This window comes from Lethenteron reissneri, chromosome 47 (genome assembly GCF_015708825.2).
Source record: "Lethenteron reissneri isolate LAM-NWPU_2019-01 chromosome 47, ASM1570882v1, whole genome shotgun sequence".
Taxonomy (NCBI): domain Eukaryota; kingdom Metazoa; phylum Chordata; class Hyperoartia; order Petromyzontiformes; family Petromyzontidae; genus Lethenteron; species Lethenteron reissneri.
In genome coordinates, this window is record NC_083825.1 from 2481348 (window position 1) to 2506678 (window position 25331).

At 50.1% G+C, this 25331-nt stretch overlaps 1 protein-coding gene across 1 annotated transcript in view; it reads left to right on the forward strand.

Moving 5' to 3' along the window:
• The window catches only part of LOC133354401 (ankyrin repeat domain-containing protein 17-like), a 102046-nt gene that overhangs the window by 40844 nt on the left and 35871 nt on the right, over positions 1–25331 (forward strand). The window contains 6 exon segments of the mRNA XM_061571209.1: positions 9234–9375; positions 15591–15747; positions 17308–17455; positions 21082–21229; positions 22693–22926; positions 23797–23891. Coding sequence (XP_061427193.1) covers positions 9234–9375; positions 15591–15747; positions 17308–17455; positions 21082–21229; positions 22693–22926; positions 23797–23891 — 924 coding nt within the window.

The following is a 25331-nucleotide window of genomic DNA, read 5'->3' on the forward strand; positions in this document are numbered from 1 at the left end:
TAAAGCCGGTGTTCGGAGGATATTCTGGGGAAAGCCATTGCAGAATTATTTTCCGAGACCTTTTAGTTCTTTGTTGACCATTGAAAGACCTCGCATTTGCATTGTAACTCGATCTCATTGCACTCTCGTTGTAAATGCGCCCGCACTGACGTGGACTTGTCAGTCGCCCCCCTCATCCTCGTTTCCATTTGAACAACGCATTTTAAAGAGGCCTCTTTAAACAATACAGTTATGAAGCTAATACGTAACTGTCAACCGGGCAAACAGCTGCATAGTCGGTCTGTTTGTTCATGTGGTGGTCACCGACACGCTTCGCCTCGGATACATTTTAACTGTGCTGGGCGAGTGGAATTAGAAACGTGTATTTTTTAGCGTCACGTTAGATTGGCCAAAAAAAAACGCATTTTAGTCGGGATGTAAAAGTTCATCCTGCGCGAGTAGCAGCGGTGTGTCGCTGATGGTCTCCGGGCGCGAGATTGGCCGTTACGTTAAAGTATAACGGCACGGCAGCGCGAGTGCTGTGGCAGCGGCGAGGGGGTAGGGGGAGGATGGCCTTGCGTACGCACGAGTGCGAAGAGTGCAGATCGCCCCCTTAAACTGAGCGGATCCGCTCTCTTTTATGTTCCCATTGCCCCTGGCGCGATCGCAGCGTAGAGCGGTGCGTTTAAATGTAGCGCCCTGCTCGTGGAAAGACCAAGAGGATAGGCTGCGGAGAGTTCATATTTGTCCGTAAAGAGGCCGCAGGCAAAAATAGCGGCAACGGCGATGCAAGAGGGCCCCGAGTGCTTGGAAGGATCCAGGAATTGCACTTCCAGGATGAGCTCGGAGCCCTTCATCTTCGGAAGAATATGAAGGAGCTGTGAAGAAAACTGGGTCTGTGACCGTATTTTGGCGAGGTGGCAGGCAGGAACCCTCAGAAACGGCCCGCAGCTGTCCCCGCCGGAGCCCATGGGCACCTGCCCACCATCGGGCACCGTCGGGACGATTCTCAGGGAAGGACGTCCTCAAAGATTCCCCGAAGATTTGCCTTCAGGGAGAATGCCAAGCTATGGGCTTTCAGCTCCAGCTTCCAGCAACAGGAAGCCACAGCAAAGATGTTCCTCTCATGCCCTTGGGCTGCCATTCCCAGGTACTTATCCCCCCTTTTCCCACTGATCCTCTAGGAGTTGGACAAAGTCAACAGGGAGGGGGGCTTGTGGGGTGCTGATTGCACCCAATTGGCCCAGGAAGTCAAGGTTTCACAGACCTCATTGGGTTACTCAGAACATTTGACAGCTCCTTGCAAGATCAGACATGCTCAGCCAGAGAGGGGTCTTAGTCCAGGGATGCAGTGTGTAGTAATTAAGTTATAAAATTATGATCATGGGTTCTGGATGGAGTCGGAGCGTGTCGGCGACGACCTGTGAAAAACAGTTTTGACACAGGTACAATAACCTAGATTAGCCTGCATGTAAAAACCGTGGATTTTAATGTTGACAATCGCTCGACTGGAATTTTGAAAGTGAATAGAAGTGACGCGTTTAGCACAGCGGTGCTGCGACGGCGATGATTTGCGGCATTTCACGTGTCTGTTCTGAAAACCGAATGTGTTGATCTCAAAATCATTTTGAAATAACATCACTGGTATTGTTGCCGTTCACCTGGTTTCAAAATATTGGGGCACCCTCTTTCAGTGCACAGTTAAAGCAGGGATTGGGGGGCGGCCCTGCTTTGTTTTGGTGAATATTGAGTGGTCAGTTTGGCCTCAACAAGAAGCTAGCAGATGGCACTCCATTGATATAGCATTCTCATTGCTGTGCCAGTGGCTGGGAAACGAGAGTGCTCACCATAGCGAGCTTCGTCCCCGACCCTTGCTGTGCGAGCACGCTCTCGACCTCAAAAGCACCCCGCTGGTAGCCATGGATAATACACGTAACGTTACAACCGGTGAGTGCAGACGTGACCGGTGAACCGTCTGGGAGATGAGCCTCTTGCTTCTCCCTTTAAGATCCCTGCAAGTGTAGAACCGATGTGCTGAACACGCACGTGTGCAGAAGTTAATGCTGGTTTCAATTGAACATCGAATACCCAACCATTAGCTGCTGTGGTGTAATGGGTTCGCACATTGCGCTTACACTCAAGAAGTCGCCGCTTCAATTTCATCTTCCGGTGCAGCAGTTGAAACAATGGGGCAAGCTTATTTATGCTCCTCCCCCCTCCTCCCACCACCGTCTGTCCACCCAGCAGTATCAGCAGGTCACACGGGGTGGGGTAAAGTGTGGGCACGCCCTCCTCTTCCGAGGTGCCCGGTCAGTGTGGATGAGTAGACCCTCCGAGAGCACCCTCGAGTGGAGACCCCTTAACCTTAACTGCTAAATCACGAGAGTGATTTTTCTCTCAGGACACACACACACACATTGCATGGAAGTGCAAATCTGTGCCATCTGCCGGCCCAGCCGCACAGCTTCCCTTGATGTAACGGGCGCAGTGTGGGCGTCCGGGGTCGCGATGAACGTCTCGTCTTTGAACAAAACAAGCGCAGAGGCCTCATTCGCATAGTAAAAAAAAAATCTAAAACATCACATCCAGCACAAAAATACTGTGCTCCTTCTGAAAGACCGATCTGCAGCCCTGCCGAGTCTTTGAGCCACAGTTACACAGGTACGTTGTGTGCGAGTGCGGTGATGACCTGACGGCTTGACATCGATTCTCGGCCACGGCGAACATCCGTAGCGAGTGATGTCTGAACTCGTTCCCGGGCCCGACCCTTCCAACAACCTGCACTGACGAGCGTGGGGAAGTACGGTTAATCAACTCCCATAACTGACAGTGTGGGAAACACTTCATCCAGCAGTTGATTGAGTGAGGGCTGCAAATTATTATTATTATTATAACACCACATTTCTAGGCAACTTGGTACCAAAATCAAGTGGTGCTTTTTCCGCACTTGTCAGGTATTTGAATGTTCATGTACTCCAGTGCAGAACAGTAATATAGTGTAGCACTGGGGAGTAGCGGTGCGAGTGGGGCGTTGAGTGGTAATTCAAAGAGAGTTCAGATGTCAAGAAATAGCAATATTTTTTGTTGAACTACAAACTCGCCGAGTTTTCCGCGACACATTTTTCTTTGTCCCTGTCGCACATTGCTGCCAACAGCCATTCATTTGGCTTTTGTTTCAAGGCTTCTCAGTGACCCGACTAGGCCTCAAGACAGGGTTATGATATTTAGTTGTGTGAGATGTAACTGTTGCAATTTAATTCAATTATCTTTTATTTTACCTTGCAGTGAATGCAGTGACTCACGGATTGGCTGCAGAGGTCACGTAAACCATAATTCATACGGTGAAAGCTTGGTTCGCAGCACTAGTTATGTGCCTAGAGGTTTACAGTTCAAATCCACCAGCTGCCCTGGTTATTACTGCGGGGGTAAACCAGTTTTTCACCCGAATTTTAATGCTGGAAACGATTTTCATTGGTGAATCGATGCATAGCTCTGTGCCCAGTAGCTAGGTTTGCTTGGGAATTGCATAGTAGTGTTCCTGAATGAACACATTAAATCTGTACGGAAATGCCGATCTCTTTTCCATCGCAATTGCCATCGCTGGATGAACTCGCTGGCCGGTGAGGTCATGTTTTTGTGGTTACCCTTGCGGAGTGAGCACACAGGCAACATTGGCGAGCGAAATACGCACAATTACACGAAACCACTGTGGGGCCCCCCCTCCACTCCCTGAGAGAGTTTTTGCTGCCAAATTGCACGCTCCCCTGTGTCCAAATTGCACGTTCCCATGTGTTTGGCCTAAATAGGAGGCTTTGCTGATAGTGTCATTGCGATTCGTACAGGCCTGGCAAGAAAATAATCTCTCAATTATTATGAAAATGATGACACTTGTTTACCCACAAAAGCCTCGCCGTGTCTCAAGACATTTTTCCAGGAGGGTCCTGCCAGATCTTTCGCATTAGCAGAGTGATATTATTGCTGTGTGTAATCACAATTGAGTAATATGTGGGTCATTTTTCAGCATTGGGTTTTGTCCTTGGGAGGAAACTGGAGAACCTGGAGGAAACCCACGCAGAGCAGGGGGGGAGAGCATTCAATGGTCGGGATTCAAACCCAGGGAATTGTTGCTGTGAAGACGAGCGTTTACCACTGCACCAGTCTGAGCCCAATAAAACAGGCATAGAATTTACTTTTGAATCCTAAAACTATATTTATTTGCAACGATTAAATGGCCGTTTTGTTCCATAAAATTAATATATATTTTAGTGTCTGCCGTTTTCATCCCAATCGTATTGCAAATGTACTAACGGGCGCCATGTCATGAGATGAAGAACCGGGCCCTTGCAGGAAGCAGTGCATCACTATCGTGTTCTGGAAGCTGGCGTCACAATGTGCTTCTGAAGTCCCTGCAGTGGCCTCCAATCCACGCTCGGCGGTGGCCTGTCTGTCTCTGTTCCTGCCAGGAGTTAAGCTCGCGCAGTTTAAGCAAAACCCCAATGATCAGCACGGGGAAGGCCTCAATTCAATTGACAATAGGGCCGTACGTGCATATTCTCGCACAAATATTGGTTGTTTCCATTTTTTTCGTTAGTTTTTTCACGATAGTTGCCCATCCACAGGGATGTCATGAGTTTTCCTGCACGTAGACTCACTTTCGTCATAGGAATGTGGATTTTCCACCATACGGCCTGAGATGGAAGCAAGGAGATGAGCGCCGCTCCGCGTGCGTTTCAGCAGGACACTGCTGTGGCTGCCCGTGCAGTTGCTGGAGTGCTCAGAGCTGGGTTGGTCCCCGAGGTGCGAGCGACTCGCGTTGGCCCGCTAAGCCCTAAGGCTCGGTGTATTCTCGGTGTTGAGGCAGCCGCTTAAAGCCGGTTAAAATAACCAGGGGGATTGTGCGTGCCGGGATTTTAAATACGTTGGCAGATCAATGTGCCATTTTTAAGGTGCCCGATACATTTTTGTTGACGATTTAAAAAGGCGGCCCAGCGATCGGAATGTCTAGAAAAGCCTGCCATTTTCTGTCTGCCGAAAGTTAATTTTCCCAGCGTACATTATTTAGCACATTACGTCAGCTTTACATAACAATTGCAATTCCATTTTGACCCAATGTTGTCACCGGGACCGCACTGTAAACCAGATGTTGCCTCTCTCAGCGGCTCTTCCTGTACAAATGTTTTATTAAAATAAGCAAAATGGCACGCAGCTCAAGGGTATACAATTGCAGATCATCCGTCCATTTTGCATCGGGTTTCTTTGCGTTCCTTTGCACATGGACCTAACGGCTGCATCATTTGCTGTGCTGCTCCTGCGTACAACTTGTGAATGAGTTGTGTACAAAAAGTCTCGCAATCTGGTACTGCTCGCCCAAAGGTTGTCGGTGAACTCCACAACTCAGACTTTTGGAACGTAGCTCATACTACAAGAAGGATACGTGCACATGTGCTGTTCAGCCCAGAGGGTCACCGTGCTGCGAGTCGGATTCGCACAGTCGCTCTGGAAACTGCCCATTGCGCAAACCGTACATCACGGCGCTTGCCATTCTGGCTGCCCTGAGCCAAGGAGGGTTTGGCCGCTGGTTCTCCAGGTAGCGGTAAACTTCATGAACACCCTCGTGACTCCTCAAGATAAGCGACAGCTCCGAATCATCTCATGACTGATCTTCCTTGGAATATTTCCACGGCAGTGATTGTCGTTATCGCTAGGTCCACCGCAGCCGCTGCTTGTCTTGCTAAATTTGTAACCCGCGCAGTTCGTTTGCTATTGGTGAGAGGGAGATATTCAGGACTCCACAGACAAGCGGGAAGGCAGCCAGAGCCTGCACCAACATTGTCCAAGCTCTGGGGTCCTCTATTTGGATTTTCGGCCGAATTCATTCACGAGTGTTTATACACGTGAGAGGAAAGCGGAGTACCCGAAGAAAACTCCCCGCTTACAAGGGGGTTTACGCTCAATCCTCGTACATCATGGAATACAGTTGGATATTAACCAACTTGCTGTACTGCCACCACACTCTGGCAGGCCAGGAGATGGCGACCTCGATGGCCGCAGGGCAGGGGAGTGAGTTTTACGAATTTGTGAGGTTCGTCAACCCTCACCTCCACACTGCTGCGTTGCACGGCAAGGGAAAATTAAGCACCGGGGACCCAGCTGAGTGTAGAACCCGCACCGAACACAGAGGGCCCTCGCCAATTGACATCTGGCAGTTCACCAGCATTGGTTCAAGAAAGTCTTGACTGCTTATAAGACATCGAATGTGGGAACCAGTCCAGAGCCTCGCTTGTATTATTAAATCAATGCTGCTGAAGACATGCGGCTGATGGAATGTGTAAAAAAATAAATATATTTTAATGGTGATGATGAGAGACATATGGGGAGGAGACACATTGTCAATGTATTTATGTTGAATGGCTACAGTCACGTGGTGCTCATCATTTGCGATCGTGTCAGGAAAATTCGTGAAATGAGCTGTGTGTATAGAAGCCATTTGCGTTTGTACATTCCCCTCTGTAGAACAAGGGCTGCTCAGTCAAGGTAGATTGCGATTTAAATAAAACTTACCTTCAGCAAGTTTACTGTGGACGTCTCGAGCCATTCCTACTCTTGTACATTTCATTAGTAGGAGGTGGACATTAATGAGGAATTGTGGCTACAAGCTTTGATTACTCGTTATTGTTGGCCCATAATTGGTAATTGCTCGCATTAATTGATGGCTCTTAATTTGTAATTATGGGTATAGGAGTTGCCAATGGGGGTAGCATCTCTCCCTTTGGATTACTCTCTCTTAAGAGACAATGTCAGACAAGGGTGAGCATCTGTGTTTGCCTCCGTATTTACCTTTCGCTTAATTTAGGATAAATAGGCATTGTGTTTAGTCAGCGTGTTAAGTCCCAAACGCACTAACAACAGTGGGATTGTCATCCAGCCCAGTTGAGGCTCAGCGGCAGAGCGAGCGGCTCGCAATCGGAACGTTGCGTGTTGGGTTGACTTGGCCCATCATCCCTTTCTGTCTCCAGGGTCGATTACCATAAGCGCCACTTTTTGGGAAAGTCCAGCGGTGGTTGTCCCGTGGCTCGACTCCGCCCCCACCACTGGTAATGTGGAATTTCGATTGGCTGGCTGTGCTGGCCCCGTAACTGGTAGGCGAGCGCCACCTCGACGCTTAATTGAGCAGAAAATTTCTCGGCAAAACACGCAAATAATCACGGCCTTGCCATTTCAGTCATGGGACCTCCTTTGCCAGTACCAAAATATACTAATAGGGTTTTCCCCTTTTTTCTGGCAACAAAACTGACACCTTTTGCAAGGAATCATGCATACTTTAACCACAATACTTGCAGTCAAATGCAAACAAAAAACAATACTCTGATAATTTATGCATTGTCTTGGAAACTGATTGGTCCACACCAGAGACAGCTTTCTTTAGAGCCTAGTCTCATATGGTGTTCGACCAGATGACGCCAAAAGGCCATTCATAATAAATAATCGCGGTTTTGCCATAAATTGGCGCTCCGGCGTGCCGTGAGCACCGTGCCACTCTCCGGCCCCCACAAGGGCCCACGGCTCAGACGGCGAAGTTGGTCCCAATTTAAACAGCGCCGAGTGTTGGCCGCACTGCCCCACGCAGAGACTTGCGACGATGAGCGTGCCACCGCTGGGCGTGTGCGGTCGAAGCGTTGCCGTGCCGTCTGCCGCAGAATTGGCCCCCAGTAGCAGGAGCCCTGCTGCGGAACATTTTTTGACGGTGTAGTCACCGACGACGAATAAGAAGCACCGTGTTCCCCGATGAACGACGCTGTCTTTTTGTTGGGGGGGGGGGGGGGGGGGGTGTCGCGCGTTAATTGTAGAGACGCAAGTTTGTGAGCAGGTGCGATGGTCCCTCGTGACCGCTTTGCCGTTTTTTTCTGGGCCTTTGTTTAAGTTTTTTTTGTTTTGCTCGACCCCATTGCTTGGCATGCGCCTGGAGCAAGGGAGTCTTGAGCGGCACAGAGTTGCCTTTGTCGCCCCGTCCAAAATCGGTGGTGTGCAGACGGCTGCGGCGCGGTCCCTGCCGTGTTTGAACACGCGCTCGCTGCCGCCAGCGTGCCGCCGTGCGCGTACTTACGGCAACGTCTGGGAAAGCCCGACCGTGTCGCCGCCAACGCGCCATTCCTGGCCGCTGAACATGGCGTGCCACTCTTACATTCTTCTTGCGGCAGCGTTCAGGTGTTGCGTTTGTACGGTGGGTGACGGGGTTGGGGAAGGGGTTTCTTGGCTTCAGAGGGGAGCGTTCTACACAGCTGCCAGGTAAATGTGAACTTGCCCAAGTATGTATGTATGTATGTTGAACTTCTTTCACACCGTACTTAGCCAACCGTGCTTATCGGAGGTGCGCGGGGGGGGGGGGACAACAAACTAAACACAAGCAGTTCTAAAGAAATTAGTTTTCAGTGTGGATTTAAGTGTCTCGTTTGGGCAGTTTTTGCGGCCACTTTCTGTTTCCGGGGGGGCCCCGCACATTTATTTATTTAAGCGCCGTACGTTCTTGTCATGTTGCTGTTTATGCTTCGGAGGCAAAACGAAGAAATAATGATTCTGGAGAAAAACACTCAACATTGTATTTGATGGACCTCTGTGAGCCGTTTCCTTTGTACTGTGCCACTCCGTCTCCATCCTGTAGTGTTGCGCTGTGCGCGAGCAACAGGGCGCAACAGGGCGCAACAGGGCGAGTGTGCGCGTATTGCACAATGCAAACAGCGGGGAGCGGTCGCGTAGTGGTTGTCGCGCGCTGTGCTGCAAGCCCGGCGACACGAGTCCCGATTCCCGCTTGCGATCGAGATCGGTGACGAATGTCTGAACTGGTCCTGACCCGTCCCCTAGGTCGACCCAGCCTTAAAACGAGTGCCCAGTCCGGTGCGTAAACGATCACCGCTGGGGAGACAAAGACGGCCGGGGCCGAGGCTATCCACACCACCCTCTCGTATGCCGTTTTGGCCTTCATAGGCTTACAGGGGCAGTCTTTGTCTGTGCATTGTACGCTGTTGAAATGGCCAGTATTCCGAGCGGTGTGCGAGCTGTAAAATATACATGCGTTTCATCTTTCCTCGCCTACAGAGCGCGAGCAGTGGGCCTTGACAGATGAGCCAGAAGGCAAAACCGTGCGAGGCGACGTGTTACTCATGGCTCGTTCCTGTGCACCCCCCCCTCTCCATCCCCTCCTGTCTCCACCTCCCGCCGCCTTGCCCGCGCACCGTTGTCGTGGTCGCTCCGAGCAGGTGGAGTCCTTCATCCTGGAGCAGGAGGACCTGGAGAGCACTGCCTCCAAGCTGCTGCTGTCCAGCGTGGCCGACGGGACGGACCTGCGCAGTGTCGACCCCGAGACACAGGCCCGGCTCGAGGCCCTGCTGGAGGCCGCCGGTGAGAACGCACGCGAGCACGCGTGTATGCGTGCGCACGAGGACACACCCGTGTATGCGTGCGCACGAGGACAGACGCGTGGACACGGCACAGACGTGTTTACGTGTGGCACAAAGACAAGATCCTCCCCCCAACTGCTCCCTCGCCCCCCCCATGTAGTTGTACAGACTGCCGGAGCACGCATGCACACCCGCGTACAGCGCATATGCACGTGCAGAACGTCCTTGCACACGAAGGCGGCGTGTCTTGCCTTGTAAATCGTTGGTCAAGCGCTTGTCCACCGAGCAACTCCAACACTGGCGCAAGGCTCGTAGAGATATCACTCGTGGACGATTACGTGCACGGCCTGAATTGCACCCAGGCTGCCGAGATTAACGCGGCGCGTGAACCGCTGCGACATCAATCCCCCCCCTTCCCACCCCCCCCCCACAACAAAGACGGAAGATCCTGCGCATAACCTTAACAGGCTGCTGGCACGTGATATGAGCGGGCATCTATAAAGGCCAACACGGCACACGAGGGGATGGAGAGCCATAAGCGCGCCCGCCACCTTTTTCTCCCCGGTCGTGATGTTTATACACTACGCCAGGTGCTGACTTAAGGCCGAGTCGATCTAGGCGCGAGGCCCAAGATCGGTTAAGATATATCCTTCGCCGATGTTGTCGGTTCATCGTGGGGTGTTTACCACTGCCCCAAAACAAAGACGAAGGCACACGTGCACAGGGTATCCACCCATAGGCGGATCTCGTTTGCGAGTGCCGGTCAGGTGGTGGGAGCGGTGCGAGCACAAAAAACACACGCAGCCCGCGCTCACACGGAGCTGCTGCGCAAGAGGCTTTCGCACATCTGGTGCGCGCGCGGTGTCCGTGGCGCGTTTGTGAGAACAGCACGGCCGTGCAATTACGCATGACCAAGATTGTCCGTACATGGGGATTCATTTTATTATTCATCCAAAGAAATTCACCACAGGAATTTCTAATTTTTTTTTCATGGGTAACGTTTAATAATTAAGATGAATGATTTCTACAGAGTACTTGTCCCTATTCTTCAAACATAATTAGATGTTTTGCTCTGGTGTGCAACCTCTTCAACTGATTGACGAGCTGAAACAATATTAATTGGCGCGTTGTTAAACGCTTGTGCACCGCGTGAAAATTACATTTGTTTGGCTGCATCTGGTGGTGGAGGGTCGTACAACAGAAATTTGGCCAGATAGTCACGTGCCCGAACGCAATGTACAATTGATCACAGTCCTGGCTGTGAAAACCTACGTGTTCAATAAAACATTTTTGGCCGAGCCTTCTGAATCTTAATTTAAAATTAAGTTTCACAAAAATCTCGTTGAACATGCACATCCTATCAGTTTAACACGTAGCAGGCTTTTGCGACCAATGTTATTCATAATCAACGTTTTTGGGTTTAGATCGCGTTACTTATAAATGTGTCGTAACCCTCCACCATCCGACACGGCCAATCAGTAAAAAAGGTGTCACGACAAAAGACAAATAGTTCACTACTTTAGCCCACCGGTGTGTTGAATCCACAACATTTACAATTTGAGTACGACGTTTCACTGGTAATTGCATCCAGCATCATCGGGCAATTCTGGCCAAAAACGTTGATTATGCACATCCTATATCAACCGAGTCAAGACCGGTTTACTTTGCAAGTTGTGACATTGCTCCTCATTTAGTAGGAGTGACATCATTGGTGTACCAGTCCACGTGGTGGAGCCTTATCTGCCCGTGCCACGCTAGTTCACAATTGCAGGAAGACGCAAACCGCGAAAGGAAACGGCTATCCTATCTTGTAGCTCTCCACCTACCCTGGGCGCCGCCGCCGCATGTCCTTGGACGGTCGCGCGAGTTTGAAGCTTTGCTTAACGATAAACAAAAAAGACTCGTGGCCGAGCGCACTGCTATCGCGTGCTCGGGTGACGTCACCGCATTCTATTGAGAATGTAGAGTAGGGCTGTGCGATTAATTATACACACTCGATGATTCCTCAACCAATCGGATGATTCCTCAACCATTCGGATGACACGAACATAGTTGTGGAGGGGAGGGGAAAAAAAAAGTCTCGCTTCTATTCCCACATGTGCCACTGTACAGGGGGGGGGGGGGGGGGGCGATGGGCGGGCCCTTGGTGACCTCACTGGTGACCTCACTGGTGACCTCACTGGTGACCTCACTGGTGACCTCACTGGTGACCTCACTGGTGACCTCACTGGTGACCTCACTGGCACCATCGCTGCGTCCCACTGGGTGGCCTTCAGGAGGCGGGCCGCCGTGTTTGAAGGGGCCACGTTGTCGACCAAAGAAAATAACAACGCAAGCATGCGCGTGCTTTATCGTTAGTGCTCATGCACCACTTCTAATTTGGTGCCACCAAATTGTTTTAAGTTTGATATCAATATAGTAGCCCATTGCCAGTTTTAGTCCATTAATTGCCATTATTTGCGAAGTATTCCAGCTCTAATTGTAATGTGTTTATAGCGACATAATGAGATTCTCTTCATCATGACTTCTTTATCAAACCTTTCAAGGTTTTTTTTTGTTTGCTAAAATTATCAAAGCTTTAAATTTAATCGCACAAACCGGGGAAACGCGGCCCCTCTGCGCCTGTCTGCCACATAGGGCAGCTTGTTTGATTTTCACTCTTTAAGGAGAACGACAATTGGCAGATGTTTTCCTGGCCACGTGCATTGTCAAAGGTATAATTGTCTTTCCGTACGGGGACGCATTATTGCACGTACCTGTGTGCACGAACCGAACTTCAAAGGAGGGGTGAATCGTTAGCTGTTGATTAACGGTGCATCAATGAATGGAGGGCGCTGGTTCGCGCAAGCGTGTTTGGTAGTAACAGCCGTGCTCGGGAAGAGCTGCAGAAAAACATGGAATTTTGCTCGCAAGGCCTTGCCAGCCACGGCTGCCACCACCGCCGCTCGGCAGCGCTGCAAATCTAGCTGTAGAATAATAATGGAAACATGAAAAGCATGCCCCGATTTCAGAACTATGAAATGCCAGAGGTATTCCGCAGGGTTGGTCCGAATGGATGAATGTTGCCGTGCAATTGTTGTGGCGTTTTTAAATGGTAGGAGGGGGGAAAAAAACATCCTTTCTACCTCCTCTCTCACTGTTGTCTTCTTATAGGTGGTACTGTTGTAATGAGGGAACTCGCATGCCTGTATTTGCCCACATGCAACATTCAAACGCTGGATTGTGTAATGTTAAACGCGCTGTTGCATTATTTTGTTAGTGAATGTAAGCATCTTGATGTTAAATGTTTCTCTCCATTTTTGGTAATTGCAGCTGTTAGAATAATCACATTTTAGTGTTTCTAAATGATGATAGCACGAAAAGATGCCGTTAGAATAAATACAAATTATTGTCTACATCTTAAAACCTTCAAACAGATGAATGTTTAGCTTCTCTCTTGCGATGGCAATGTAATGCCGTTGCATGCACCTCGCTACCATTTCACATGGAATGCTTTGCAGAATTTTTCACGTTCTGCAAATCTCTGCAGGTTACGCAATGACAAACAGCGTGCAGGCGTATTCCAGGGGGGGGGGGGGGGTGTGACTGTGCGTATGCTAATTTGGCCCCGAGTTTAAACCTCGTATCATTCTCTCCTCTCTCTAAGACTGCGAGTGGGCCGACATCTCCGGTATGTAGCCCAGCAGCACGGGGGTTTGGTTACGGGGATGGACGCACGGCCAACGTTGTGCCCGCTCACGTGGGTTGTGTGCGCGTGCGCGCGCTGTCTGCTGCCGGCTTGCGGGTGTCGGGTTGCCTCCACGATAGCTGCACGCGCTGGGCGGCTACTCCTCCGGGTGCCTTGTCTCAAGCGCATCTTCTCCCTCATTCAGCATCCATCGGTCTTGCACGGCAGCGCTGGCCGTTAGCAAACCTATCCCCCCCACTTTAATTGAACTATTGATTCATTTGCATCGTACGCCGCTTGGTTCAGTTGGCGCCGTTAACCGAACCCCCCACCCCCCCCAACCACCATCGCTACACCTCACCGGTAGTGACAGCAATTGCCCTCCTCTCCTGTCTCCGGCAGTCCCTCCCCCCCCCCCACCAGTGGAATGATGTCACCCTGCGGCAGTGGTGTCTTTTGCGTGACAATTGCTGCTCGCCGTCCTTTCCGCGTAATAACGTTACGGAAACGAAACACGAGACGCCGATGTTTGCAGTCGCTTTGCTCTGCGCGCCGGCGTCCAGGACGAGGCAATTATGTCGTGCGAAGGAAGCCCCCTTGTGTGTGTCCACGCTAACTGGCGGATGTACAGTGCGCCGTCTCGCTTGAGTATACTCATCTTCATAATTTGAATGGCATTGATTGAGGGCTTTAACAGTGTTCCTAATTGGTATGGGCATAACGATTCGCTAACCCCCCCCCCATCACCCCTCAATCTCACCGACAAGAAATGCCATGAATTGTCATGATCCTGGGCCAAGATTTGAATCGTTCATCAGAATGTGATTCAATCGCAAGCAATTCGACGCCTAAATCTTGAGATCTTGAACCGTAAGCATCTATTAATTGATGCATTGTTCCAATGCTGCTGATATTCTGCATTCCCAGAAGACCTTGGTGGTTAATGTCCCAAAATATTTTTACTTTAATGTTTTGTGGAAGGAAAGGAGGCAACATTTTTTGCTTTTATTGTTACTTCTATTCTCCACAACAATATCTTGTGGTTATTTTGTGTTATTGACCCCTTTCGGTAAAGGTTACGGTCGTTTTAAGCTGTGACTATGCATCAATTTGTCAATTAATATCAATCCAGAAGCTAGCAATACGTGGGTAGAATTGTGTTGTGCTTGATGCGCTCACATCGCTCATGCTGCCACCAGAGGCGCTCTCCGGCGGTGCAGCGTTCATCATCGCCGTAACCCCGTGACAAATCCTCTCATCCAAAGCACTGTGGATCCGTTACGTCGTGAACATTCCATAAGGAAGGCTGTGTTGTTTTTTTGTTGTTGAGAATAATGGAGCATTGTTAAAGCCCCTATGTCGGTCGAAAATGAAATGTTGTACAAAATGATTCGGTTGCATAATGTTTTTTGCACACGGTACAAAATGCATACGTGATGTGATATTTCTATTAACGATGTGGCATGATGGGTATTGCGGTGCCTACCCTCTGCGTGGTGGTGGTGGGAACATCTGGCAAGGGTAGCAATCGCCAGGCTGTGTTGTCATTTCTCAATTGGCTATCCTCATAATTGTTTTTTTACCCTTCTATCTGGCAACAAAACTGACACCTTTTTTACATGGAGTCATGTTTACATAGACCACAATACCTGCAGTCATAATGCAAACAAAAAATATAACTCTGATAATGTGCACTGTCCTTGAAGTTGATTGGTCTCACATGGGTAGTGAGACTAGGCTCTAAGGAAAGCTGTCTCGGGTGTGGACCAATCAACTTCAAGGACAGTGCACATTATCAGAGTTATATTTTTTGTTTGCATTATGACTGGAGGTATTGTGGTCTATGTAAACATGACTCCTTGTAAAAAAGGTGTCAGTTTTGTTGCCAGATAGAAGGGTAAAAAAAAACTATCATTTTTACTGGCAAATAAGGTTCTAATGGTTGGCTATCCTCGTCATGCCACAAAGGACATTACCCTGATGAACTGCCGTGGCAGCGTTGACCACCGCCCCCACCTCTTGTTTTTAAACAAATACGTTTGGTGAGACCATTGCTAAACGATCACAAGAACACAACGCAGGTTTGTGTCTTTTTGCGGATATTAGCAAAACCGTTTCGCTCGAACACATTGAGTTGTGTGCCGCTGGCTCTCATTTTCTCATTACTTAATGGTAAATTGCACTTGTCACGTGAACCTATTAACTTTTTACACCGTATTATGTGAATTTGAGTGTGTACGGGCGTGCGGTCATTGAAACTGGTCACGGACTTGTTGTTACCGCAGCTTGGGTTGGATGCTAACCGCTGACACGTTTTCATGTTTGTCTTCTTGTGTGTGTCGTGCGTATGCCTGCCTGCCTGCCTGCCCGCCCTACTAACGCCTGCCGCCCTGACCGCTGTGTGGCGAACAAACAAAACCGTGAACATCGCGTGGGAATTACTCGGGGGCCTTTGTGGGATGGATGGGGTTGGGTTTATTTTTTTTTCGGGTGGGCATGAACACGGCACATGAATGACTGCTGCTGCTGCTGGGCTTGGCTAACAAAAGGAATTGGCAAACTGTCCACGGCCGATGGCAAAGCCTTCACAGATCCGGAGGTGCTGCGCCGCCTGACGTCGTCCGTGAGCTGTGCGCTGGACGAGGCGGCCGCCGCGCTCACCCGCATGCGTGCCGAGACCGCCGCCGCCACGGGCCAGCCGGACAAGTGAGTGTCACTCGCGCCCCTCCTCCCGTTCCTGCCGCCCCTACCGCCGCCCCTACTGCCAACTACCAGCACCGACGCCGCCTCCTCCCGCTGCAATCACCATGACTGCTGCCACCACTGACACTGCCACCAATTCTGCCACCAACATCACCACAACTATCGCGACCACCAACACCGCTATCGTCACAGCTACCACCGTCACGTCACTGGCGCCACCACGATCGCCATCACTGCCGCCACCATCACGTCACTGCCAACCCAATCGCCAGCGTGCTTAGAACTACGCCATGCAATTATGTTAAGTGATCGTTTAATTTACGATTATTTTATTTAATAACTCGACTAATCGCGTAACTCGAACATTGTTATGTACCCGCTGGATGGGAGGTGATGGGCAGAGGCTCGGTGATGTCATCGGCATCATCAGCCGCGTCACGCTGGACGTGGCTCGTAGGGGGTTTCCTGCCCTTGGGGGGAGGTGCCCAGGGTGTGACGACAGTGGCCGCTTTTTAGCAGCCGGAGCAATCGGTCACTCGAAGTAGTTGGTTACAATTCTGTTTTGCTTAAATCAACGTTGCGATCAACTAATCGTCCCAGCTCTTTAAGTGAGACTTTTTTTTGGCTTTAGAGAAGTTGACGTTTATTTTGTTTAACCGGGTGAGAACTCGAGACAAGCTGGAAGTAGTTGGGCAGCAGCGTGGTGCAGTGGTAGCGCTTGTGCCGCACAGCTAAGCAAATCCTGGTTTTGGTTCCCGACTCGGGCACCTCTCTGTGGAGTTGGTTACCTCTGGGTTTTCCAGTTTGATTCCAAAGCCAAAAAATAATAATAAATAAAATGTAACTGCCATACCTGTCAACCCATACAGTTTACCCGTATTCTTGTGCAGGGAAATTGAGTTTTCAGATCCATATCACGTACAGCCATTTCAATACGGGCCAAAAAATGGTCTTTGTTTGCGTTTCTCCCTTGCGATGGGACTTGATAGGATAAACGTTGAGATTTATAAGGGCACGAGGTGACCAGTAAGCTCTGAATTGGTCTGTAATAAGGTAGGCACTGATAAGGGGTTGACAGGTATGCACTGCTATTGGTCAAACATCTCAATGCAGAAACATTACCTTAAAATTACCCTATTTGGATTACACGCAGCGGTAGCATCTCCCCAGATTACGAAAACTAGTCGGGACCCTCCTGATAGTCTTGAGATTCGATGAGGCTTCCTGGGTAAACAAGCGGAATCGTATTAATAATGAAGAAGCCGCATTTGCAAGAGTGACCTGGTAAGACGGATTTGAGGTGCGCGGAGGGTTGCGCGGTGCTTACTAACGGCGTGTCTGTGTGCGTGCGTCTTGTGTGTGCGCATGTGTGTGTGTCTGCCGATCTGCATGCCTGCATGTCTGTGTGTGCGTATTTCAATCTGCGTGTCTGCTTGCGTGTGCGTGCCTGTGCGCGTGCGTCTTGGGTGTCTGTGTGCGTGCGTGCGTTTGCGTGATTCCGCGTGCGTTTGCGTGTCCCCCCCCCGCGTGCTTGCGTCTGCGTGTGACTCGTGGCGCGAGCAGCCGGAGCCTGGCGGAGGCGTGCTCGGACGGCGATGTGAACGCGGTGCGCAAGCTGCTGGGGGAGGGCCGCAGCGTGCACGAGACCACGGAGGAAGGCGAGAGCCTGCTGTGCCTCGCCTGCTCCGCCGGCTACTATGAGCTCGCTCAGGTTCGTAGCAGCCACCATCGGTGCTGCTTACCCTTACGGATTGATAGTATAACTATCGTGATTTGATAGAGCGCCCTGTTTACACCCCATCCTTGCTACTCCCATATCTTACTGCTCTGTCCCATCCCGTCCTTTTACCTCCCCATCTCGACCGTCCCCCTCGGTGCCTCCTTCGCCCTGTGCCCAGTTTCGCCCTCATTCTTTTTCCCTTCTTGCTCGCCTCCACAGAAACCCACGCCCACCGCAGCACACAGAGCAATCGTCTTCACTGACCTGCTCCTGTTCCTCCCTTCAAACAACCCCCATCTCTTCTCCCTTCCCCATCTTACTGCAACTTCCAGATACTACCAGGCCTACCCCAACCCCTATCACTACCCCAGCCCCTCCGTAACCACTCCCACGGCCCTCCTAACTGTCACCATAACCACCCCACCGCTTTTATAATAACCTCTTTATTTTAATCACAATCATCTTATGTACAGTTGTATAATTGTAAAGTGCCTTGAACTTGAGGCGCTATATCAATCTAGATAAGATAAGAGCACATTGCATGCGATGAGCGACTTGGATCTCGTCTCTAATGTTTGAAAGGGCACCCTCAGTGGCAGCTGTCCCATGTGTGGTAAATTCTCAGGCAGTCTGGATAATCTTTTTTAGTCGTTCACGTCGTGTGCGCTTGGTTCATGCAGACCTCGATGCCACTGTCGAACTTGCACGCACCGCAACGGCAAGACCAACAAGAAATTTTGAACGGAGTCGTCGTACCGATTTGCGAAAATGCATTGAATTGTGTGGAATCATCAGAGGACAACTTTCAATAACGATGCTGTCTGAGCAAGCCTGTTGATGCGACACCCAATGTCGAAACCAGTCCAGGGTTGCTTGTGTTGAACCACTGCTGCTAACATGCATTCCCAGAAAGCTGTGTATTTTCTTACATACAGGCACCGACATCTGAAGGAGGCTGATTGCCTGCCTATTTAGTTTGCAACTTTTCCTCTCCACAATGTCACTCGTGATTATTTAACACGTACATTTTCGTAGTCGATGTTATGATTCCAAATATTATTTTTGGCTTATGGGCCTGTAATGACCGAAGCATATCTCTGTCATTGGGAACCCTCCACGACCCAACACAGGTGCATAGCGTAATTGTCGCGTGTACAATCGTTTCACTTACCAGTTGTTACCGTTTCAGCTCACCCGGGTGAGTTGTAGTAGAACAGTTCTCACAACCACATTTCTGCCATGTCTGGTTTTGGTTTAGCGGCGAAATTTAAGTGTTGTGGTTCATGCTGAGCCCTTGTACAAATGTGGCATGTACCCGACGCTTGAATAAGCGGTGCTTTCGGGCGAGCTCTGAATCAACTCGGGCAGGTTAAATTGGGCCCTAGTCCACACTGTTCCAGTCGCTGTTGTGACTGTGGCCCATTGATCCAAGCGACGGGTGAGTTTGTGTGCCCCCGCGTACCCCTTTTGTGACGCCCATGCTTCCGCACACCACGTCGGTGCCCTCTTCAAACATGAACATTAACGCCCTGTCTGGTGAAGTCGATGCAGGTTTAAATCACGTTCGCATATCTGTTATTTGCTATTCTCGCCCTATAAATCAAACGGCGGCTCCCCGTGTTGCTGCCGGATGTGCGTGTGCATGTAAATAGAATGTTAATGTAAATGTGCCGCACATTTATATGCATCATTGGAAATGACCTCTGTGCTCCCATGGACTGAAATGGCATTACGAGGCGCGTGCAAGGGTCTGTGTGCCGCTCACTCCGGGCAGACTTAAATGTTGATTATGTTGTTATTCTTTAATTGCACAACATTTCCTGATTTGATTAAGGAGAAAATTAATTGATCGCAAGGCTGTGCGGTCATGTTTATTAGTGTCGGTGTTGGCGTCTGCATCTGTTCTATCATTTTCCAACGGCGGGCATTCACTAATCTCATAGTGATAAAGCGCTTTGCTGCAATTCAATGAATTGCCACATTTTAGGTTCGCAATTCCATTCGAAATGTTATTGTTCTACGTCTCAATTTCACCACCCCGTTTATATTGGCTGTCACGTTTGCGCCGTTCGCTTGCAAATATAACCTTGACGAATCGATGGGTAGATGCGTACCTGCTATTCGGTGAACGGCTCGCAATGGTGTAGGGCGCTGTCGACGCCACCGTGGTGCCGATGCTTCGATCAGTGATGCCATGCAGCGGTGTGATTTTTTTTTACGCCACGTTTTGTGGAAGATGTTTTGGTGCAAATCGCCTGAGTACGAAGCACCAGGCGTGTGTAGACACAAAGCCCAACAATCCCTTCGGCCTACACGGGAGGGTGGCAGCTGCTGGTTTTTTCTACAGATTTTCACTTTGCATTGTGAGTGTCATTTTTATACCGTACCACAAGCAAAAATGATCAGAATAGCAAAAAAAATCTGATTAAAAGTGACGTTCGCCGATTGTGAAAAGAAAAAAAATTGACATGATGCACTTATCAAAAAAGAAAATATTTAAAACTTTTACATTGTACACTCCCAGCGACAGCCTGTTCAATGCAGATATCAGAAATAGTTGATGAGGAGTGTTAACCCAAGTCAAGTTGTCGAGGACAGTCGTGTGTTAAACTTGTTATTGCTGTGTCCTATCGGCCAGGTACAACGTCAGAAAGTGTTTGTTTAGTCTCGCAAAGGCAACCCCGGTTGACCTTTGTGTCACTGTTTATTCAAACCTTATTTAAGGGTGAGCCATTCGTTTTGATTATTTAACACGATGAGCCTGTTTAAAAACATGTGGGCCTGTATTTCTAGTCGTGGGTTCAGCTTGTGCCTGGTGCTGGCTCCAGTGAGGCGGCTGAAAACCGTGCTTTACTGGAAAGCTGGCTCTGAAGACAGTCCCAGCCACGCTCTGCTCAGGATTTCCTTGAGCAAGCCATCGCTTGACTCGGGGCTCGTACGCATCTATGGAAGCAACTCGGTAGTGCAAGCCTGAGCTGAACTGTGTCAGAGGCCAAGCCATTACTAAGAATATGGCCCTGAGGTGGGATTGGTGATGGAGACTGCTGATGGAATGGCAGTCAAAGGAGGATGACCACCACCACCACCACGGAGACTTCAGCGATGAGATCGGTTCATGTGCAGTGGATTGTAGCACCACTGGACTCGTGAGGGATGGCATTGGCTTGGGGAGGCCTCCATCCAGCAGTGGATGGATAATGGCTGCCAATGAAGACAATCAAATTTTTTGGACATGTGTTCGTTTCAAAATAGCTTCTGAATCGACGCTTACATTGCCACGTTTATGATTTGGATGTAATTAATGTGTGCAAGATTACATTAATCACAGTTTATACAAGTATACGTTCATACACTAAGGATAGTAGAGCAAATAAAATCGTACAACGACGTTGAGAAAAAGGAAAAAAACCTACACAAAGAACACAAGAATATGTTCTTGAATCGCAATCTCGATCGTGAGAATTCATCAAATCGCCGGAGATGCGGCAGGGGGCAATTGGGCCGCTGCGTCGCGTCGCTGAGTTACGTTTCCAGGTCTGTGTGTGCGTGTGGTGGCGGTGGTCGGTGGTGCTGTCTCCCCCGCGGTGCTGACCGGTGCGCGGGCGCGCCGGCTGCAGGTGCTGCTGGCGATGCACGCCAACGTAGAGGACCGCGGCGTGAAGGGTGACATCACGCCGCTCATGGCGGCTGCCAGCGGCGGCTTTGTGGACATCGTGCGGCTGCTGCTTGCTCACGGCGCTGACGTCAACGCGCAGTCCTCCACCGGTGAGCTGCGGCGGCAGAAGCGGCAGCAGCTGCAGTGGGGGATCCCACAAGGCCAAGCGCGTTGGCTTGGCAGGCGGCAACGCATGTGCTGTGTTCTAATGACTAACCCCGTTGGCAGGCAACTAATTTGGACCAGCTTGGGACACTGTGACCCCTTCTTAACCTGCGTAATTGTTGGGCGGTGGGCAATGTTGGAGGGGCGGGGGGGGTATGAGGCGCGAAACCGCTGGCCCTGTGGAGATGATTAAAGTTTAAATGGCTAACGACTCGTGTTTAGCTTGCGTTGTGATCGCCAGTCCCATGGCCGGTCGAAGGTCTCCGTGTGGGAAACGCACCGCTGCCTGACATTGCCTAATTGCGAAAATTTACCGCGGGTAACCGACGGGAGCCACGTGCCAATATGAACTGCGACAGAAGTTCAGCATAAGTACGTTACCACAACCACCACCCATTGGTCACGCGGCAAGCGCCGTCCCCAGAATCTCGAAGTGGCAGGCCTGGAGACTGTAAACAGAGGACTTTGAGCTTAGAGTGGGGGGCGGGGGGGGGACAGTAAACCTGAGAGCCAGCAGTAGCTGTCGGCAGTGCTTACGATGAAGCAAGTCCTTCGTCAGCAAGATGCTGCCCGTGATGGATAGCTTCCCTGAGAAAATGCCCCCTGTAAACAAGAAAACGTACCCCCATCGCGTATTTACGGTATTTCCGTTACGTAACAACCGCACTGGCCGCGCCATCTGTACTACATTAGTTTACCCAGTACGGCGAGCTTGCTACACTGAGGCCTTGATTCTGTGTTGCCAGCGCAGCGTGCATTGGTGACGGCGTGTGACCCCACACGTTTGCCTCGGCCGTAGGTCCGCATGGCAAAGGAATTGTTGTAGCTCGGCCTCCTCCCTTTCCATTTCGTGCCGAGGGTGAAATGGGCACAGGCCGGAGTGGGAGTGGATGGCGTGTATGGAACTCGGATTAACCAAACAAAAGCTGCTTTGGCAACAATGAACCCGTGGACTTTGAAAGCTGCACGTGAGGCCACCCTATATTGTCAAACACGCACGTACCCCTTTCCGAGCCATCCTGTAAACATTTCGAGGAGCGCCGACAGTTAATTCGTTAGGCAGGCTAACGTGTGATTGGTGTTCTTGGCTGTGGGATCGCTGATCAAATACATGCCGTCTGCTTTCACAGTCGACGTTTGAGACCCCGTGACGTCGTTCAGAGTAGGCCATCGTGTGTGCCGGTGTCATGGTCCAAATTTCCCAAATGTGAAGAATCGCACCGTGAATGACTCGATTAGAATTACACACATCATCGCCCTCCTCGTGAAAGAGCCATGACACTCGGTGAGGGTGTCGAGAGTAGACGGGTGTAAAATTATTACAATAAGAAGATGCAAAAATCGCTCCGACACGCTAGTCCCACCTGACCCCCCCCATCTTTTCCTCCGCGCTCGGTGTTGTCGGCAGGCAACACGGCCCTGACGTACGCGTGCGCCGGCGGCTACGTGGACGTGGTGCGCGTGCTGCTGGAGGCGGGCGCCAACCTGGAGGACCACAACGAGAGCGGGCACACGCCGCTGATGGAGGCGGCGAGCGGCGGCCACGTGGAGGTGGCACGCCTGCTGCTGGAGCGCGGCGCCGGCATCAACACGCACTCCAACGAGTTCAAGGAGAGCGCCCTCACCCTCGCCTGCTACAAGGGTACGTTGCCGCCCGCTCCGCTCTTTGTTTGTCCGGGCGGCGGGCGCCAGAGCTGCGCGCGGATCCACAGGACGGTCTTCTTGGTCGTTAGGATCGAGATGATTTCGGTGAAGGCCTTGCCGTAACGGCAGGGCCTTCACCGAAATCATCTCGATCCTTCTCTGTTCCCTGCCCTCCTCTTCGTAACCAAAAAACACCGCCCCCTTCCTTCCGTCCTCTGATTGTTTTCCCTTCCATTTCCTCCTTTTACGTCCTTATTCGTCAAACACTTGTCCCCTCTCAAGAATGAGTCCCAGTCCATCTGCTTTCTCTCCCCTTCTGATAACTTGCACGATCGTTTTTTCTCTCGTTGATGCCGTGCATGAGGCCTCATTGGGCTTCTCTGTCCAGCTTACTCTGGCCAGCGATTGGGTGTTATTGTGACAAACGGATTCTGCAGGCCGTGGGTTATAAAGTGTGTCTTTGGGAACGTACTTTACCAATAACGTACAAGTCCCTTCGTTTTATTGATCGAGTGCCTCTTCATTTCTGGAACAATCCATTTCAGAAATTTGGACATTTGGGACATTGGATGAGTTTTTGAAATGTGTACAATAGACGGTAAAGGCAATTGCGCAGGTGTACTCTGGGCTCGGAAGGCAGTATTTGAGAGGGTGTTGAGATACACGTTACATAATGGAACAAACCCGAAGGACCGAGCCGGCGTTTCTCATTGCAATTCTGCCAGTGTTTGTCGTGTGCTTCTGGCAGCGATTCACGCTCGTGCGTCCTTGGCTTCCACCCACCTCTCTATCGGGTGCCGGTGTTTGGGTTATGACGATAAAAAAAAATGCTTTGAATGCCATCATTATTTTTTTCTTTCTCCTGCAGGCCACCTGGAGATGGTGAGGTTCCTCTTAGAGGCCGGAGCTGACCAGGAGCACAAGACGGATGAGATGCACACGGCTCTGATGGAGGCTTGCATGGTGGGTGGTGGTGGCGGCGGCGGCGCACATGCACGTCAGCGGAGGCCACACACGAGAGCGGTGGCTCCAGGCCAGCTGTGTTGGTGCACCGCATAACGAACGACAACACAGTTACAGCGGAGGACTGTTTTGAAAAAGAGATTTCCTGCAGAGCCGTTGTGTCCATCCACAGTGGCAAAGTGTAACGTTTTTCTGCGATTGGTTTTAGGGTTATTGTTTTGAGCTCGCCGGTAATCTAAAGAACTCTCACAACCAATTATTTGGTTCTTTCGGTTAAGTCACGTCTAAAGATAAAATAATAGCATACGACGTTTCGATTGCAACACAAGCAATCATCATCAGGTATAATGAAATAGCGACATAAAATCTAACCAGAAAACTATAGACAGACATATTAGCAGACAGATATCACCAAGATACATAGAGGGAGCAACACAGGAACCAGAGAGGGGTGATCATCTCTGTGGGGTGGCCTTAAATAGACAGAGGGGGGAGGAGGCAGAGAGAGGGAGGGGGTTGGAGAAAACATTTGCATATCAATGAGTGGTCTGCTAATATGTCTGTCTATAGTTTTCTGGTTAGATTTTATGTCGCTATTTCATTATACCTGATGATGATTGCTTGTGTTGCAATCGAAACGTCGTATGCTATTATTTAATTTATTATTTTATCTTTAGACGTGACTTAACCGAAAGAACCAAATAATCATTTACTGCAGTCACGAAAGTTCTAAAATTAAGATCTCACAACCAAATTTAGCAGCAATTAGATTTTATGTTTTTTTCTTGAAACTGTGCCAAGCATCTTGAGGAAATCCAGGAAGTCGGAATAAAATCCAGGAAGTAAGAATTATTCTTTGGCTGGGGCCACCTTAGATGACTTCCTGCATGTTTTTCTGACTTCCTGGTTTTCTGAAGCAGCAATAACTGCTGTGTGCTGAAACAATAATACATTGGCATGTCAGACACTTGTTCACGTAACAATTGTATTTGTTTGGCTATGTAAGGTGGTGGGGGAGGATCTTACAATACACATTTGGTCAGATAATTGTGGTTGAAGCCAAAATTAAATTCTGAATCGTTATATTCGGGCGGTGACGTGCCCTTGTTGCTTTTTGCATAGGCTCACGGTTCAAATCCAGAGGCTGTCCTGAATAATTCTGTGGGAGCATTAGCCCTAAGACTACACTCCGTCTGCTACACAGTGGATGGTAAAGATCCCGTGATGTCCCCCGCCCCCCCCCCTCCCGGCTTCCCCTTAGTATGCTGGTTTATTCTTATCCTCCCCCCTCAATCTTTTCCTCCCCATTTAAATCGTCATCTTTCTCCCCACTTGGTTGGGGCAGCGGGGGCCCGGACTCCAATTTGTACCACCCCTTTCATGTGGTTCCACCACGCCGGAATGAGTGTTCATGGATTTATTTTTGTATCCTGTTTGGAA